Source organism: Montipora capricornis, chromosome 14 (assembly GCF_036669925.1).
Source record: "Montipora capricornis isolate CH-2021 chromosome 14, ASM3666992v2, whole genome shotgun sequence".
NCBI lineage: Eukaryota > Metazoa > Cnidaria > Anthozoa > Scleractinia > Acroporidae > Montipora > Montipora capricornis.
Genome location: NC_090896.1, coordinates 2,140,001 through 2,157,500, shown reverse-complemented (window position 1 = coordinate 2,157,500; position 17,500 = coordinate 2,140,001). Strand labels below are relative to the sequence as shown.

Here is a 17,500-nt window from a genome sequence, read left to right as displayed (position 1 = left end):
AAAGGCCGTTTTTGCTGCTCAAATGATTTTAAGGGCAATCATAATAACTCTTCTGGGGTCCATGTCAATGCTGTAACACAGTCATTGTCAGGTTGTTGTCTGAGGATGTGTCCAATGAACCGGCATCTTCTTCTTCTTACCTCTTCCCTCAACCTCTCCACGTTAGCCCTTTCCATTAGCTCTCTATTACTAATCTTATCTTGCCATTTAATCTTACTTATACCCATTATCTGCAACACTTAGCTTCCCTCATTGCTTTCGCCGCTTGGTCTGTCTTCCCTTGTGCATACAAGGTTCTCACGTTCCAGTTTCCTATCCTCAACTGTGTTTTTGGGTGCACTATTGGCGTCCCCGGCTCTAGAGTTTCCACGCGGTTTTCACTCTGGGGCGTCATGTTGTGTTCCAGCTCGGTCCCCAAGATTCGGTAGATTGCCTCTAATGTGTAAGGTTTCTGTAATCATTCATTTTTTACGAGGTTAGGTGATTAGCCTAACACCCAACCCCCAACCCGGAGGACCAGGGGCTGTCCTTTGTCAGGTCTCTATCCCTCGACCAATCCGGCACAGTTGAACCCACCAGGGACTAAGTCCCCACCAGCATAGCTCTTTGGGTCACTGAGACACACAAGCTCCACCACCGCGACAAGGTGACAAACCCAGGGTGGAGATTTTTTAATGTCCGGTGTATGAATATGAATTGTGCCAAGTTTGACAAAAATCTTGATAGTACTGTGCGTCATTTTTAAAGAAATTACCTTAATAAGCTTCATTTTGGCATTTTTGTCGCAGAAAATTTATTAATATCAATATTATTAATGATATTTATAATTTATATTGCGTATATTCTATAAAATAATCATAGGCGCATTTCGAGTAAATAGCTGTCTCACCAGAAAAGACAGTAAATAAAACAAATGTAGTTACGTCTAGGAAGTGTAATAAGAAAACGCCACACTGTTCTACTCAAGCTTGTTTACACAGCTTTCGCAAGTTAATAAAATCTCTTGTAGATGTCAACAAGTCTTTGATTTTTCTATTTAGAGTTGGAAGAGGTATATGGCCAAAAAACTAGTCAAATTTGGAATCTATACATTTGCCCATTTTTTAAAGTAAGCCTAGTCTGAAGTAAAAAATGTTCCAATGTTCTTGTTTAGAAACGAATTATATGGTGTTTTTGTATTTCAGTGAAAAGGTAGAGACCCTTAAGGACAAAGAACGGCTCCAGTTGGCACTTACTGAGAAGAGCGTCAAAACAGATGCATTTCCGGCAAACTTGGAGGAAAACGAAAAAGTGGAACATGAGCATTTCGATTCCAGCAAGGATGTGATAAACGAAGAGGGCCTTGAATCACGTGGAAAGAGAGACATCACCCACACAGAGAATGTTGAAGTCGCGACAGTACCTCAGCAAAGTTTTGTTTCCACCGAAAATGTGATTCATGAAAATGCAGAGCAGTCGATTCCGGGGAACGACAGCGTTTACACGGAAGACGCTACCGTTAGTTCAATACATAATGGTGATCCAGATGACAACAAATACGATGTCGAGTCAAGAAAGGAAGAGGAGTTAGTTGAGGGAGAAAGTGATATTTATACAGAAGATGTTGAAATTTGTGCAATCCGTAATGATGAATCAGATCACAATGAAGATGCAATTCGTGAAGAGGCTTCAGTGTCGTTTATTCAAAACGGTGCCGAGACAAAGGACGTCGAGTTGTCTAAAATGCTAGATCAAGGATTTCCTCGTGGTGAAGATGTAATAAATGAGAAAAAAGAGGCGTTCTTTGCAGAGAAAGGCAGCGTTAATAAAAAAGAATCTGACATTTGCACAGTCCGTAATGTTGATGCAGATAATATTACAGAGGAGATTCGCGAAGAGGCGATTGAGGCAGTTCTTCAACCTAAAGCTGTCCAACCAATGGAAATTGAAGAGTCCATACGTTTTGCTCAAACCTTAGACCTCAGCAAAGATGTTCGTTTAAAAAAGGAGGACAAGTCAGTTGGGGAGGAAGACTGCGCTTATGGACAAGAAACATTGTGCAGAGCATTACTGAATGAAACAGAAGAGAAAAATGAGGCTTTGAACATAATGATTCCCTTAACAAACAAGGGGGATAATAAACTTTTGGATCAAGAGGTTAGTACCTTGAAGGAGGAGGTGAAGACTTGTAAGATGGAACGAGAATTTGCCCAAAGGGAGAACCTTAGGTTGAAACTTGAGACACAGCGTTTAGCTTCCAGTCAAAAATACAAAGAGAGAGAGTTGGCAAATTTGAGAGATAACATCAAGAGAAGGAAGCAGACTTTTATAGAGATGGTAGACGAGCTTGACAATGTAAAAATGAATAATAAGTATCTCGTGTATCATATTGACACTTTGGAAAAGAAACTCAAAGACAGCAAAGAAAGAAACGAGATATTACAATTCCAGCTCGATGAACTTAATGTAATGATGGAGGATTTCAAAAAGACGGTTTTTGAGGAACAAGACTACATCTACCTGCGAGAAGAAGGGAGGCTATTACAGGGATGCTTGAAATTAAGTAAAGATAGAGAAAGAATGCTAGAACGCCGAGTCGAAGGCCTCGAGGACAACGGCACGACATCAAGAACCGATACTGCCAGTTTTAAGATAACAGCCGATATGTCTAACAGGGAACTGAATGAATCAAAAACAAGCGAGAAGATCAAGGAAAGTGCGAGGCTAATGACAGAATTGGAAGCATCAGCGTTTGCCAATACCGAGGGAAAGCAAAGAGAAGCTGTGAGGAGACTCGAAAATGAAATGGAAAGCTTGCAGCTCAAATTGACCAAAAAGAATGACTTTTTAGCACAAATGGAAGCACAGTTTAAGTTAAAACAAGCAATATTTGGCGATACCGAAGATAAGTATAAAGCCACTGTGGAAAAGTTGCAAAATGAACTAGAGAGCTTGCAGATCAAGTTGAGGGAAAAGATTGACGCGATAGAGAAAAATGAATCGCTGCTTGTCGATATGGAGACCAAGCGTAAAGCCACTGTGAAGAAATTGCACAATGAAATTGAAAGCTTGGAGATTAAGTTAAGGGAAAAGAATGACGCGATTGAGAAAAATGAATCACTACTTGTCGATAAGGAGGCCAAGCAGGAAGAAACTGTGAAGAAATTGCAAAATAAAGTAGAAAGCTTGGAGATGGAGTTGAGTAAAAAGAATGACGCGATAGAGAAAAATGAATCACTGCTTGTCGATATTGAGGCTAAGCATGACATTACTGTGAAGAAATTGCACAATGAACTAGAAAGCCTGGAGATGAAGTTGAGGGGAAAAAATGACGCGATAGAGAAAAATGAATCGCTGCTTGTCGATAAGGAGGCCAAGAAAGATGAAACTGTGAAGAAATTGTTGCACAATGAACTAGAAAGCTTGAAAATCACGTTGAAGGAAAGGAATGACGCGATAGAGAAAAATGAATCACTGCTTGTCGATGTGAAGGCCAAGCATAAAGCCTCTGTGAAGAAATTACACAATGAACTAGAAAGCTTGCAGATGAAGTTGAGGGAAAAGAATGACGCGATCGAGAAAAATGAATCGCTGCTTGCCGATATGGAGGCCACGCATGACGTAACTGTGAAGAAATTGCATAATGAACAAGAAAGCTTGGAGATGAAGTTAAGGGAAAAGAATGATACGATCGAGAAAAATGAATCACTACTTGTCGATATGGAGGCCAAGCATAAAGCCACTGTGAAGAAATTGCACAATGAACTAGAAAGCTTGGAGATGAAGTTAAGGGAAAAGAATGACGCCATAGAGAAAAATGAATCACTGCTTGTCGAAAAGGAGGCCAAGAAGGAAGAAACTGTGAAGAAATTGCACAATGAAATTGAAAGCTTGGAGATCAAGTTGAGGGAAAAGATTGACGCGGTAGAGAGAAATGAACTACTGCTTGTCGATAAGGAGGCCAAGCAAGATGAAACTGTGAAGAAATTGCACAATGAACTAGAAAGCTTGGAGATTAAGGTGAGGGAAAAGAATGACGCGATCGAGAAAAATGAATCACTGCTTGTCGATATTGAGGCTAAGCATGACGTAACTGTGAAGAAATTGCACAATGAACTAGAAAGCTTGCAGATGAAGTTGAAGGAAAAGACTGACGCGATAGAGAAAAATGAATCGCTGCTCAGTATCGATATTGAGGCCAAGCAGGAAGAAACTGTGAACAAATTGCACAATGAAATTGAAAGCTTGGAGATCAAGTTGAGGGAAAAGATTGACGCGATAGAGAAAAATGAATCACTGCTTGTCGATATGGAGGCCAAGCATAAAGCCACTGTGAAGAAATTGCACAATGAAATTGAAAGCTTGGAGATCAAGTTGAGGGAAAAGACTGACGCGATAGAAAAAAATGAATCACTGCTTATCGATATTGAGGCCAAGCAGGATGAAACTGTAAAGAAATTGCAGAGTGCGTTGGGAGATAAGATGGAGACTGAGGCCAAATACGAAGGCATCGTCCAACAGCTTCAAAGTAATTTGAAAAGAGTGCAAAAATTGCTTAGAGAGAAGCAATTAGCAATGGACGAAATGGAAGTTCACCTGCAAGTAAAGGAGTCAAAGCTTTTAGTTCTGACCGAAAGGTTAAGATCTACGAATACACATAAAGATTTGGAGACTGAAAGTGTTATAGAGCGCTTGACCACTGATGTAGAGAGCTTGCAAAGTTCTCTGAAAGAGAAAACAACTGCACTGGAAAAGACACAGTTTGATGTACAATGGAAAACTTCGCTTCTGGATAGCATGAATTCCAAATATGAGAACACTGTTACAGACCTTAAGGATGCCTTGAAACGAGTTCAGAACAAATTGAAGGAAACGAAATTGTTGTCAGCCGAGCTCACACAAGTTAAGAAGGAAAAGGAAAGAATGGAGGAAAAAGTTGTTGCGACTTTAATGCTGTTGGAAAAGGAAAAAATTACGGCCAAGAAGGAAAATAGAGATTTGCAAAAGCAAATTACCTTTTTTCGTGAGGAATTAAAGGCAAGAGAAAGACAAATATTGGATTTAAAGATCAAATTAAATGAGTCCAGATTTCGTCTTAAAAGATTAGAATCCGAAAAGCGAGAAACAGAATTCATTGAAAAAGAGTTCAAGGACAACCCTACTCGCAAAAAGAAGTTCTTGCAACGCAAACTGAAAGCTTCAGATGATAAAAAGTTACTTGAGCAGGATATTAATTCCTTAACACAGGAGAAGCAACAATTGACAATGGAGAATCAAAAATTGACGCAAAGAGCGTTCTGCTATGGTGATAGAGATGTGTTTGCAGGACCTCGTATACCTGTGGTAAGAGAATTTTATTTGTTCAAATATTTCTGCAAGTCGGAATTGGTTGAATGTCAAGCTTTATTATCCATCCGTATTAGTTATTGTACAGAAAAGTACGAAACGAGTTAGTTAGTTATTACCGGTTTGACTTGTTGAGTTGCTGACGTTTGTCCCGAACTTGTAACGTACAAATTTGTCGCGTTCTCGGTTGTTTACAATTCATCTGCTAAAAATATAGTGCGAACTAGTTGGGCAATAAATAGCTTATTGGACGATTTAGTGTGTAGTAGTATTGTGGGATGTCTATACTCGTCTCTGGTAATTTGACTCGCTCTACGGGCTCGTAAAATATTCCACGATACTACAAAGTATTCCACGATACTACACACTAAATCGTCAAATAAGATATATTTATCCGAGAAGGAATTAGGTATGAGAAGGTGTCTGTCTGTCTATAGGTGGTGAATCTTCTGTACAAAATTAAGGGTTCCCAGAAAAAACCCAAATTATTTCTCTGCACAATAATTAAAGACGCAGGCTATAAAACTAGAAAGCAATGGATATGAAACCAGCGTTTTGCACGGAAAAACATGCGCGAGAAAAGCACGGAGAGTTTTACGAGTGCGGTTTGTTATTGGTCACATAACAGCGCGAGAATTTTTTAGCCAATGCGCAACGTATCGCGAAATATCACCTTCTGCAGCCCTAACAAATTACTTAATAGGTATCGTTGGCTTGCACCTGACATCATTGGCGGCCATGTTTGGTGTACTGAACAACAGCGAAAAAGTTTTTTCGTGATTTGGCTCTATTATTATGCAAAACGCAAGCACAAACCAAGACATTTGTAAAGATTTCGCGTTAGAGTCAAATCAAAATCGCCCTCATGGTTTTGTTTCTGCTTTTCTTATTTGCAGTTGGTTCCTTCAGAAACAAAGGGACGAGAAATTCAAGAAAACACTAAAGACGTGACTAGTGAATTCACCAGTGATTGTGTTGCAAATAAGGATACTCCCAGGGTTACTTCAAAGAAACGGTAAGTAAACCGAGGTTTTCGAAGAGCTTATTGTGTTGCACTGAGTGCTTTTATATAGGTCAACTCTGTTGCAATTAAAACCGTGAGACGGAGCTCGTCAATCAAATTAAGTTCATGAATAATTCCTGAACTTCTGAAAAAGGCCATTTGTCGGAAATCCATTTAATTTTAATAACTCATCAGTTTATTAGAGAATTTCCGGTGTTGATTTTCTTTCCATATCTCCTAAGAGACAATTAAGATTTAGTGATCCCTGATTTTCGTACTGTAAGTGTTCAATACAAATTTTTGTTTTCTTTGCCCACAGAATTTCTAAAAAGAAGCCTGGGATAACCAATAGAATTCGAGGATTTTTTACGCGAAAGAAAACCGAGAAGAGCTCTGTTCCACGACAGCAATGCTGAAGGAATTTATTTAATATTTATCTACGAGATTTTTTTAAATAAAGGAACAGAGAAAAGTTAGATATAAAATTTAACTTTATGAAAAAAAGTTAGCTTGTTCTCGAGACTATTTGGTTTTTATTTTGTTTTTCAGACTTTTTGATAGGTTATTCAACAAAATCGAATGATCTATCGATCGCAGCCATATAATTTACTCGTGTACGGGTTTTTTAAAAAATGCACGAAAATATTTCACAGTCCTTCGAGTTTGCTCAAAAATATTATTGTAAGATTCTCTAGCAGTTGATATATTGGTTTTGTGTCAATAAGCCAAGACAATTCAAGAAAAAAAGTGTAAATTATTTTTTTATAAATTTTTTAGTCAAGTGTATGTTGTGTCAGCGAAAGGTTTTCTCGAATGAAAACTTTATGGAGCTTGTGTTCATGAAAATAAATGTCGTTTATTGTAACAACATGTGTATTACCTTATTTGTCTGACTAAATAAGTTCACTTCACTTCAGTGGTTAAGGGGCAGGGCTTACAATCCGGAATTCCCAGATTCAAGTACCGTTCTGACCACTGCCTTTTATACGCAATCCAATCTCCAGTTGTATTTCCCGGCTGCTGTTGTAATCACCCAACCGGCCTGTCTTTCACCACTTGGGATTCATCATATTTTCTGTTCATCGCTATTAGTCGTTTTATGGACAATTAAGAGCACCCTGAGGGGGAGGTGACTAAGCGTATTCTTATCATACGAAATCTCTGGTAAAAGAATCACGTGGAAGTCGTTTACTTGTTTGCGCTTAATCCAGAAGAAGATTGGCATTAGCCAGAGAGTTTTCACAAGACGTGAGAATACCAAACTAACCTAATTACAATTGAATTCTTTTGTTATGAAAATGATCTCTATCTTCCCCTCACATTTTGAACTTTTGTTTGGACTCCCAAGAGACAAGCTTTTTGTGGAATGTTCATCAATCATTAACATCATCATCATCGTCATCGTCATCGTTATTGTCGTCGTCATCAATCATTGTTGTCGTCATCATCATCATCGTCACTATAATTTGTTCTTCATCTTATTTAGCTGAGCACAGGTGTTCTACAAATTGGGGAGATTGGAAATCAAATTAAATCAAAGGAGGTTAATGTTGATCAAGTCAAATGTCAGTATTGGGTTTTGATGAGAGGAGAAAACAGGAGTAACCGGAGAGCAGCAGAGTAGCCAGCCACAAAAAATCAACCCACAAATGAGGGTTGAGTCCAAGAATGAAACCCGGGCCGCATTGCTGAAAGGAGAATGCTCTCGCCGCTGCGCAAACCCTACCCTACCCCAACCCAAAGAAAGGCAACAAGTTTTGAAAATCTATGGGAGAAAATAAAAATGATGTAAAAATGATCTATAAATACATTAAACTAGGCATGTATGCATACACGAGGAGAAAATTATTGCTCCTTTATCTAACAAATAGGATGATCTCTTAAAATACCGTCCTTTGATAGTTCGACAAGAAATTCTGCGTTGATTGGATAAGGAAAAACGTACCCTCTCTTCCAAATGGTTTTGAATTTGCATTTGAAAGGAAACAACATGGCGGAGGAATTCACATTCTGGCTGTACATTTGAATTGCTAATTACTACTAAATTATGCAGTTTTTTTCTGCCACGTTTCAGCTCAAGAAACGCAATGGCGAAACTAAAATGAAAATTTACGTCGTTTTCATGGCCCTTTTTCCTGAAGATATGATACCCATGTTGGAAAGTTGTCTTATGGAGTTCTGGTCACAAACATTATGGTCGAGGTCCCGTCTGTATCACGTTGTCAAAGGGGCTAGCTGATGATTACAAAATGGCGTGCAGGACACTCGATCGAGGAAGCAAATTTCAAGGTGTTTCACAACGAATGCTTAACAGGTATTTTGACAAAAATGCTATGTAACTTATACTTTTGTCTGCATCAAGTATTGCTTGATTTGCGTTGTAATAAAACTACCTAATGATACCAAAAGATGTGTATGATATTCCAGTTTATGCCAAGTATGCAAAATACCAGCCATCATGTCATTATCATAGATTATTTTATGTCATATCATATCTATGGATATAATACTTTTTTATGATGAAGTTTTACATTTTTTTTACGAGTATATATTGTATGATACAGATTTCTTTTAATATTAGTTTTACAATCTTTTCTATGGTAACAACTTTTTAAGGAGTAGACGAGCTAAAGTTGATGATAGATTGATCATAGCAACGGCAGGGCATAATACTGATAATAAACAACAATACAGTTCCTTTTGCTCTTTGATAAACAGTACAACAGTACACTTTTCCTTTTTACACATTCATTCACAGACTCGATACAAGCTATTTCCCCACACTGCCTGTATACATAACATTAATTTATATATTCATTGTTCTATTTGTATTTATCTATATATTATTTATTTTTTTATTTGTTTATCGACTGTGATATTCCACATAGGTCTCCCATTCCTTTGAATAATACAAGAAATAATACAGAAAACAGATATAACACTAAAACACGCAAAATCAACGAGACGGACGAAAGTAATCTGATATTACGACAGCTTATAATCCTTTCACAGAAGGCTTGTCCATCATACTTGAGGATGAATGGGTGAAGCTCATCCTTTTCAGTTGTAGAGAAGTAGCTATACTTATATGTGTTACATGAATTGACAACATTAATCAAACGATTGTAATGGTAAAGAGCGTTTAATGATGGTGTAGTAGGGTCCGAACTGTGGGCGGAAATGTCTGTCTAAATATCGAAACATATCGTTTCATCCCGAAACCAGGCACCAAGCATCTCCTGGTTTCATGTAAAAAGCTACAAAAATTTTATACTGGTACAAGTTCGTCCCAGTCTCATGGAAATACCCCCTAAGTTGCAGGTGACATAACTTACTCTGTTCCAGTCTCACAGATATGGTTTGTATTATGTTGTGACTGTCGCAAAGGGAGGGGGGGGGGGGGGGGAAGTACACGGGCACCCCAGGACCCCCCTGGCTACGCCCTGGGGCACCACCTACTTTGAGAGTAGTGGGCTACAACCTCACTGATTGTTTGATCTGGTAATGAAGTATCTTGACATTTGCAGAACGTGTAGTATTATTATTTTTTTAGTTTGGGAGCTTGCAATTGAACATTTGTTGGGCTGGTAACTGATGGGTTGAAACAAGCAACTCAACTGCAATGCACCAATTGATTTGGATTTACAGCAACTCGAAATGTACTCAATCTAGTACTAATCTAATCTCTTTGTGCTTTTACGCTGCGAGCATTTGGATTATTTCAGGAAATTTTTTAAATGAATTTTTATTAGTGTTATTTTTTGAGCAAAGCAATTGATATAGGTCAAATTGGAGTGAAAAGATAAAGTGGACGGCAATACTCCCTTTATCAGTCTTTGATTAATCATATTTTTGGTGTCATACTCTTTAGGAACTAACACACTTAGGATCACTTAGTTTATGATGCGTTTGGTGTGCGCATACGGGAATTTCCAAGGCTTGTAAAGTACCAAAGGCCTTCCTATTTAAGGGTGTCTAACCTACCACTTTCGGACGCCGAAAAGTCTGTTCTTAGCAAAGGCCTTAATTTCGTTCCTATAGCCAAACTGAAACCGACGAATTCACAACCAAACAAGATGTCGAAAATTTTCTTCGCCGCGTTCAACTAAAAGCATTTTTCCATGACAAAGAAGACCAATCCGACACTACAGAAAAAAGATGCCTTTAGCACATTAACTACGTGTAAATCGAAATGGACTCCACCTGAGGGTCAGTTCGCATCAACAGACTTTTTTATCAAAAAATGCTGCCATGAAATTTCGCAAACTAACTTTAATCGCAACACCAAATTTACTAATACTAAATTAATAAGGATCCCGCGAATACAAGATACATCGATCGCGCTATACAGCGTTTTTCTAACAGACAGCATAAAATTTACTTTATTGCTAGTAATACTGAAGGAGATTTTTTTCCTTTCCTTTCTTTTTTTTGTTGATCTTCCCTTTCTCTTTTCTCTTCCGTATTTTTCACGTCAACCAGCACAACATTCCCATCATAACTCACCTTAATGCTTTTACAATTACCTAAGAATTGATAATCAAATCTTCAAATGTCCATAATATTCGCTCAGTAAAATGTGACTAGTATTTACAAGGCTAAAAATTCTTTAAAAAGTAAAAAACAAAAAAACCCGAACGCTTTCGACGTTAAGCGTCAAATCTTCAAATTTTGTTTCTCTTTTGTTACAGACATAACTTGTAACATGAAATTATTACCACGCTGGGGTAATACAGAAAACCTAAAGATATCTACTTAAATCTGAAGGTGAGTGAGTGTTCAACACTGAAGAACGAGTCTGAATGTCATATTGTCTGGAAGGGACCTAACCTGCGATCAAGCGTACTTTTCTTGAGACAGGGCGCTTAAAAAAGGACCTTTTCGCACCATGTCTAAGGAAAAGTACACCTGATCGCAGGTTAGAAGGGACCGGGAAAATCCCTTTGCGGAAACTAAAAGCTAAAAGTCGTATCCTGGTTAAGTGATTTGCTCTTAGATCGCCTTTATTCTAACAAAAGGTTTTTTTTCCAAACAGCAAGTCAGAATAGATTTAAAGAATGCAGAATGGTAGAGCATAGAATAGCAAACCGAAGGTGACCCCTTAAGAGACAGCTTCAGGTGACTTGACACCGTTAAGAAAAAAAATTATTGGAGTTGTAGGGAGACAACGTTTCTGGGATCAAGATGATAGTAATAATAATTGTAACAACGAAAATGAATTTATGAAAGTCTCAAGCTCATCCAGCTAAACAAAAATGCTCTTCTAATAGGGATTATGGCTAATTAGGGTTTGATTTATACTTTGCAGGAGTTCAGAGGGTTCGATTGTAAATCAATCATAGTCAAGCTTTTGACGAGAGGGGAAAACCGAAGTACGCGGAAATGAAGAGGGCCAACAAACTCGTCAATGAGTCCGGGAAAAGAACCTGGCCACATTAGTAGAAGGCGAGTGCTTTCATCATTACGCTAAATTCTGTCCCCATTGTTTCCTTTGAGGACTAATTTTATGATCAATGTACAGCACACGTGACTGGCAAAGTTGAAAGCAGTCATGAAGAACTTGGAGAGAAGAAGGTGAAGATAATGCCCTTAATTAAAGGTATAGATTGAAGGTTGATACTCCTTTTTAAAATTGTAGTAGGCTAGTGATTTTCCACGCAAGTTTTTTAAAGAATGCCAAACAAGGTTAAAATTTCGTAACCCTAGATTAGATTTAAGGGATAAAGCTCATCCCGACTATTTATAAAAAAACGATTACCGGTAACTTTTAACAAAGCTTGCCTCCCGGCCCTGAGCTTGAACAGTCAGCCCGCAGATGTTATCTTTCAGCTTTTTTACGGATTTTTTCTCGGCATCTTTGAATAATTCATAGGGCCGTTTTTTTTTTAAAGCATCGAACGAGTGTTCTCAAACATTTTTCTCGATCCAATCTTAGCGCTTTCATTCCTGAACAGGGTCCCATTGACTTTTAAAATCGTGAGGTGTTACACAATCGGCAAGTCTTGAAAACCGATGTAATGAATGGAAATTTACGTGTCCAAAGACATCCGGAAGTTGAGAGAACGATTCAGCAACCTAAAACGACTTTGATTCCTTTTTGCAATGGATCTGGTCTCGTCTCGTTCAATGGCCCATTTTTACAAGATAATCATCATCCGTCTGTGAGCAACTCCTTCAGAATTGTTCAGGCGTCGGCCTCAACATCTGACTTTTGCAGCCAACTACAGCAGTTGTCCGAAAGACATCCTCACTGTGAAAACGAAAAAATGCATCGGCAGGCACAAAACACAAGTCACAGGTCTAGGTCACAGGTTATTTTTTTACCAATGCAAAACGTATCTTAGGCCTAATCTAAAGTTTTTAGGCCTAATGTTAGCATTACGGTTAGGGTTGTTTCTGTAGTGGTAAAATGATGACCTGTAGTGATAAAATGATGACCTGTGACCTGTGTTTTGTACTTGCATTTTCGGTTTCATAAAAAGCTCATTGCATGGAAAGTGTCTTGTTCAAAGAGAAGTTATAAGGTCTCAATTTTGACACTTTTAATAAGCGATTCCTTCACAATGAAATGGCGCAATCCAACCAGTGATTAATTAAGGGCGTAATAATCCTCATTGCAGTTTTTGAAAATAAAAGCACCGTGCTGAATACCAGTCTTAATGCAACTCTTCCTTGTTACCTGGAAGCAGTTGTTCAAAAGGATTCTCTCGATCTAGTTTAAAAATTTAAAAGTCGTTTTAGAGGGAAAAAATCCGTGCTCCTGTATCCTGGTATCCAGTCCAATACTGTTTTTATAAATTTCAGGAGCTCCAACAATGCACTGCTCTCCAGATGATTCAAGATGGCGGATAAGAAGAAACTACATGTACGTGTATTATCAATTGCAAAGAAGATTGCAGATTGCAGGACCGTGCTGTAGCATGAAGTAACGCAAATCCAAGGTAATTTTCAACCTGATTTGTTGTTTTCTCAAAGGGGCAAGCTGAAGATTTTGGCAAGTCTTGAATTATTTTTAGTGGAGCTTTGAAAAACTGCATTTTGTTAAGCTTTCAGGTCATTATGGTTTTATAAAATCTGTCTCGGAATAATAGCTAGCTTTAAGGGTAATCTTCAACGGTGAGGTTAGTCTCGAGGCTTTTGAACTTTTTCCAGAGTGGCAACAGGACAAACACACCCTTTTAGAGCAACTGCTGTTAAATTTTAAGCAGCTTTGAAACAAAGCACAGCTTACAGTAGCTAACTGAAGAATGCCATACTTCATACATATAGGGCTGGAATTCATCAGCCCTTCAGCTTCCTCAATCGCGGTCATAAGCTCTTTTTAATCATTATCCTGAAACATGGCTTTCTTGGCTGCTTTGATGAACTTTCCTGTAGGCCATTGAAATGGGGTGCAGATGGTGGGTTGAACTTCCAAACCACCCCTCTGTTAACTGTCAACTCTTGCGTCTTTGTCTTGTCAAGTGAATTCACCAAGTAGTGCAATTCTCTTTTTCTTCCTAAAGTTAGTGCTGTTGTCAGATCTCTGTATCTAGACCATATGCCATTTCCATTTGTAAAGTAATTAGGATAGTACATGTACATGTACGTGTATTCTCATTGGTCAATTGCTGTGTTTAGATGAGAGTACGAAAACACGGCTGTGAATTTTGATTGGTTGTGTTGTCAGACGTGCATTTTGATTTGCTGGTAGGAAATATGAGTGTGTATCAAGGAAACCTTTTTCAATCAAGAAGTAAAAAATACCAGCGTTTTCCTTCATCTTTGCAAATATTTTATAAAAGCGATAGAGGACATTTTTCTGTGTTTCCATAGCCTCATCTAAACACTCGGGGAGTTGGGAGAATTCTCGACAGTTATGCAAACCCTTGACTGCGTCTTGGGTTTGCATAACTGTTGAGAATTCTCCAAACTCCCCCTCGTGTTTAGATGAGGCTATGGAAACACGGAAAATGTCCTCTATTTCTTAATTAGTTTTCTGCTCATGTATTCATGCAGGCGAATAGGCATAGATACTGTTTTAACTGTTTTTCCTCTTACGTGCTTTTCAAGAAACAGACCAGCTAAATCAACAGAGATGTTGGTGAATAATAATAATAATAATAATAATAATAATAATAATAATAATAATAATAATAATAATAATAAGGCGCTGTTCATCAAGTTTATATCCTAACCCACTGACCGGCATAACTATTCTGGGGGTGAGGGGTACAATACTGTACCTGAAACAACCCAAACCTTTACAAAAATGCTAACGTTAGGCCTAAACAATCTAAAGCATAGGTTTGCATTTTTGTAAAGGTTTGGGTTGTTTGAACAGCTTTGGTACCCTTCACCCCCTACTCCATGGTATACTTAGTGCAAGAAGTTACTCCACAAATTCTTTCCTTGGGCACTAAACCGTTTGTTATTTTCAGAAAGTGGTTTTAATCACTTTTTCCTTTGTTCAGGAATGAAAATCGAATTTTTATTGTCAACTGGAAGTAAAATAACAATCATCTGTACTCTTTTGGACATAAAGGAAAAGTTTATCTGTTTGTTTGTTTTGCTCTATAATGCGATCGAACAACTTGAGTGCTTTTGTAATCCGTTTTCCCAACTGGTTTTCGATGTGCCTCAACAGTGACAAGAAAATTTTGCCCTAATGTTATAAACACGTAATCACAATGAGTTCTCTTGGAGCGGATCTTGTTTGAAGTTCGTCCTTTCTTGGTTGCATTTTGCCGTTTCTTGTTCCATGCTAAGCTGGCGCGTTTCAATGAAATACATCAAAATGTGAATGGTCTCGTTTTCAGAGATAAAGTGGAATATAGTACATGTACATGTACATCAGTAAAACTCTTCTTTGATCTTGAAATTACAAACTGGCTTCTAATTTTAGCGTGATCCCTATTCGCTGGCTATTGACAGTTGACTCTGAAATGGCTTTTTTCCTTTTCCATTGGCTTGCAGAGGGTGGGCTTGTTTTCTTTTAAAACTCATGTGGTTCAACTCGTCAACTGTCTTCAACTCTCGCTCTCGTTTGGCCAGAGCTTTAGTTTTTTTGTCAAGCAATTCCAGACTTTTCTAGAATTATCTGAAATATTCCAGAAATTTCTTTGATGTGACTCAGCAGTTTCCACAAATAGTACACCTTGTAATACACTATAAAATTAATAGCAACAGAACATTCTACATGTAGATGCTTAGAGTAAAAGTATAAAAGTAGGCTTATAAAATAATAGAGTCCCCTGTAAGAGTTTGTCTACACAGAAAATCCAGTGAATGGAAAGAAAGTCAAGCATTGTGGTCTCTAGTCGGTGGAACTTGGAGTTCAAAGTTAATCAAGATCAGTACCTGTATGGTCATGAAGGACAGTAAGCGTGCTTTACGAAGTGCTTAACTTAATCCTTAACCTATAATAATTGTAACAGTGTATAACTAATTAAATAATAGTTAAAAAGGGTACAAGTACATGTAACTGCTCATTGTCACACTTTTGTTGCATGCCTTATATCATACTCGGGAGGTCTTTTTCACTTACATGTATGCCTTGTTCGTGGACATCTCTTGGTTATTGCAGCACATAACAATACGCTACCGGATGGTACCGGAATATACCGGTACGAGGCGGAATGACAACAGAATAAACCACAGAAGGACACCAAACTTGAAAATTATGGTGTTAGAGGTGTAATTAACTCCTGGTTCAGATCATATCTAACTGATCGAAAGCAAAACACGGAAGTTAATAATGTTGTGTCTGAGGCTGAGACGACCTTGTGCGGCATACCATAAGGCTCAGTCCTCGGACCACTCTAGTTCCTTCTGTACATCAATGATATTTACAAGTCCTCTTCGTTATTTTCTTTTTATCTATTCGCTGACGACACCAGTATAATACTTTCAAATAACAACTTAAAGGAACTCGAGTCTCGTGTTAATCGCGAGCTTGGCAACGTCAACGAATGGCTTAAAGCCAACAAACTCTCTCTGAACATACACGTAAAGAAATCAAACTTTGTCATCTTTCGTCCCCGGCAAAAGAATATGCCCTTCACACCTGGGATTAGAATTCTTGACTCCGTAACTAACACCTACGCAAACCTTGAAATGAAAGATTATAATGTAAAATATCTTGGCTTGATGATTGATTCAAATCTTTCATGGAAATATACACATACTAACCCTGCCACAAAATCAGCAAGTCGATAGGAATTATAGCCAAGATTCGACATTATGTGCTGCGTCGTGTTTTACTTTCAGTGTACAACTCATTAATCGTTCCTTACTTAACTTATGGTATTTGTGCTTGGGGTAATTGTCCCTTGACATTTCAAAGAAAGATTGTAACTTTACAAAAACGGGCCTTACGTCTTATTTACTTCAATCTGTAAGTCTAAAGAACACACCGTACCCTTCTTTCTCAAATCAAGTTGCCTTCCCCTACCTACATGTACATGTAGCCTATTTTTTAGAGATTGTAGCTATTTACTGTATGATATAAACAGACAGTCAGCACCAGCTAGTATACTCAATCAGTTTGTTAAAACAAGTCAGATTCACAATTACAGAACTACTGTAGATCTGTCTCTAGCGACTTGTTTTATTTTAAGTTCTCTAGAACTAATAAAATGTATTCCTTTTTCTCGAGAATTGGTGCCCAAATTTGGAACTCTATTCCCTACTTGATTAAACTACTTAAACGCTCGTTCTTTCGTAAAAAGATAAAGGAATTATTACTAAATTTCTTGCGGTCAGAAGATGATTATGTCGAAGTCTCCCGTCTTATTAAGCTATTTAATACTTTAAGTTAGCCTCTTGTCATAATCTTAATGTACTTGTTGGAATGACTAGGAACAAAAAATGATTCATTCTGTGAATGAATAAATGTTGCAGAATAGCGACTGACAAAAAAAAAAAAAAAATTTACATTAAGGGGAGTAACAAGGCTTGTTCTCACAGTTCTTCATGTAAATATATTATCAACGATCGATCTTTTTTTCTGTGCTTCTGACTTGTTTCTTCAAACAAGGAAATACTGCGTTCAGGTTCGATGGCATTTATTGCCAACAATTGGGAAGAGAAAAAGAGTCTTCCGGCCGTTTGCGCGAATCTATTTTTCTATTATATCTCCATCACGTGTGGGTGGTGGGAAGCAGGCAAGCAGCAACGGTAATTAGTTTGTGG

General features: G+C 38.0%; 1 protein-coding gene and 2 long non-coding RNA genes across 5 annotated transcripts in view; 2 read left to right on the top strand and 1 right to left on the bottom strand.

Moving 5' to 3' along the window:
* Window positions 1-7,296, top strand: part of LOC138033436 (putative leucine-rich repeat-containing protein DDB_G0290503) — a 12,545-nt gene extending 5,249 nt beyond the window's left edge. The window contains exons 3-5 of the mRNA XM_068881179.1: window positions 1,185-5,322; window positions 6,222-6,340; window positions 6,648-7,296. Of these exons, the coding sequence (XP_068737280.1) occupies window positions 1,185-5,322; window positions 6,222-6,340; window positions 6,648-6,744 (4,354 nt within the window). The 3' untranslated portion in view covers window positions 6,745-7,296. The remainder of the gene's footprint in view (window positions 1-1,184; window positions 5,323-6,221; window positions 6,341-6,647) is intronic.
* A 1,096-nt stretch (window positions 7,297-8,392) lies between these two features.
* Window positions 8,393-17,500, top strand: part of LOC138032335 (uncharacterized) — a 17,161-nt gene continuing 8,053 nt past the window's right edge. The window contains exons 1-5 of one of the 3 annotated variants that reach the window (XR_011128351.1): window positions 8,394-8,642; window positions 11,020-11,095; window positions 11,637-11,773; window positions 11,850-11,927; window positions 13,133-13,269. This is a non-coding gene — a long non-coding RNA (uncharacterized lncRNA). Of the gene's footprint in view, window positions 8,643-11,019; window positions 11,096-11,636; window positions 11,928-13,132; window positions 13,270-17,500 lie in introns of all 3 variants that reach the window. The other 2 variants (XR_011128350.1, XR_011128352.1) reach the window with 2 other exon arrangements.
* Window positions 14,776-17,500, bottom strand: part of LOC138032337 (uncharacterized) — a 9,155-nt gene continuing 6,430 nt past the window's right edge. The window contains exons 2-3 of the long non-coding RNA XR_011128356.1: window positions 15,855-17,500; window positions 14,776-15,475 (exon numbers count right to left, since the gene is read on the bottom strand). The exon at window positions 15,855-17,500 is cut by the window's right edge and continues 948 nt beyond it. This is a non-coding gene — a long non-coding RNA (uncharacterized lncRNA). The remainder of the gene's footprint in view (window positions 15,476-15,854) is intronic.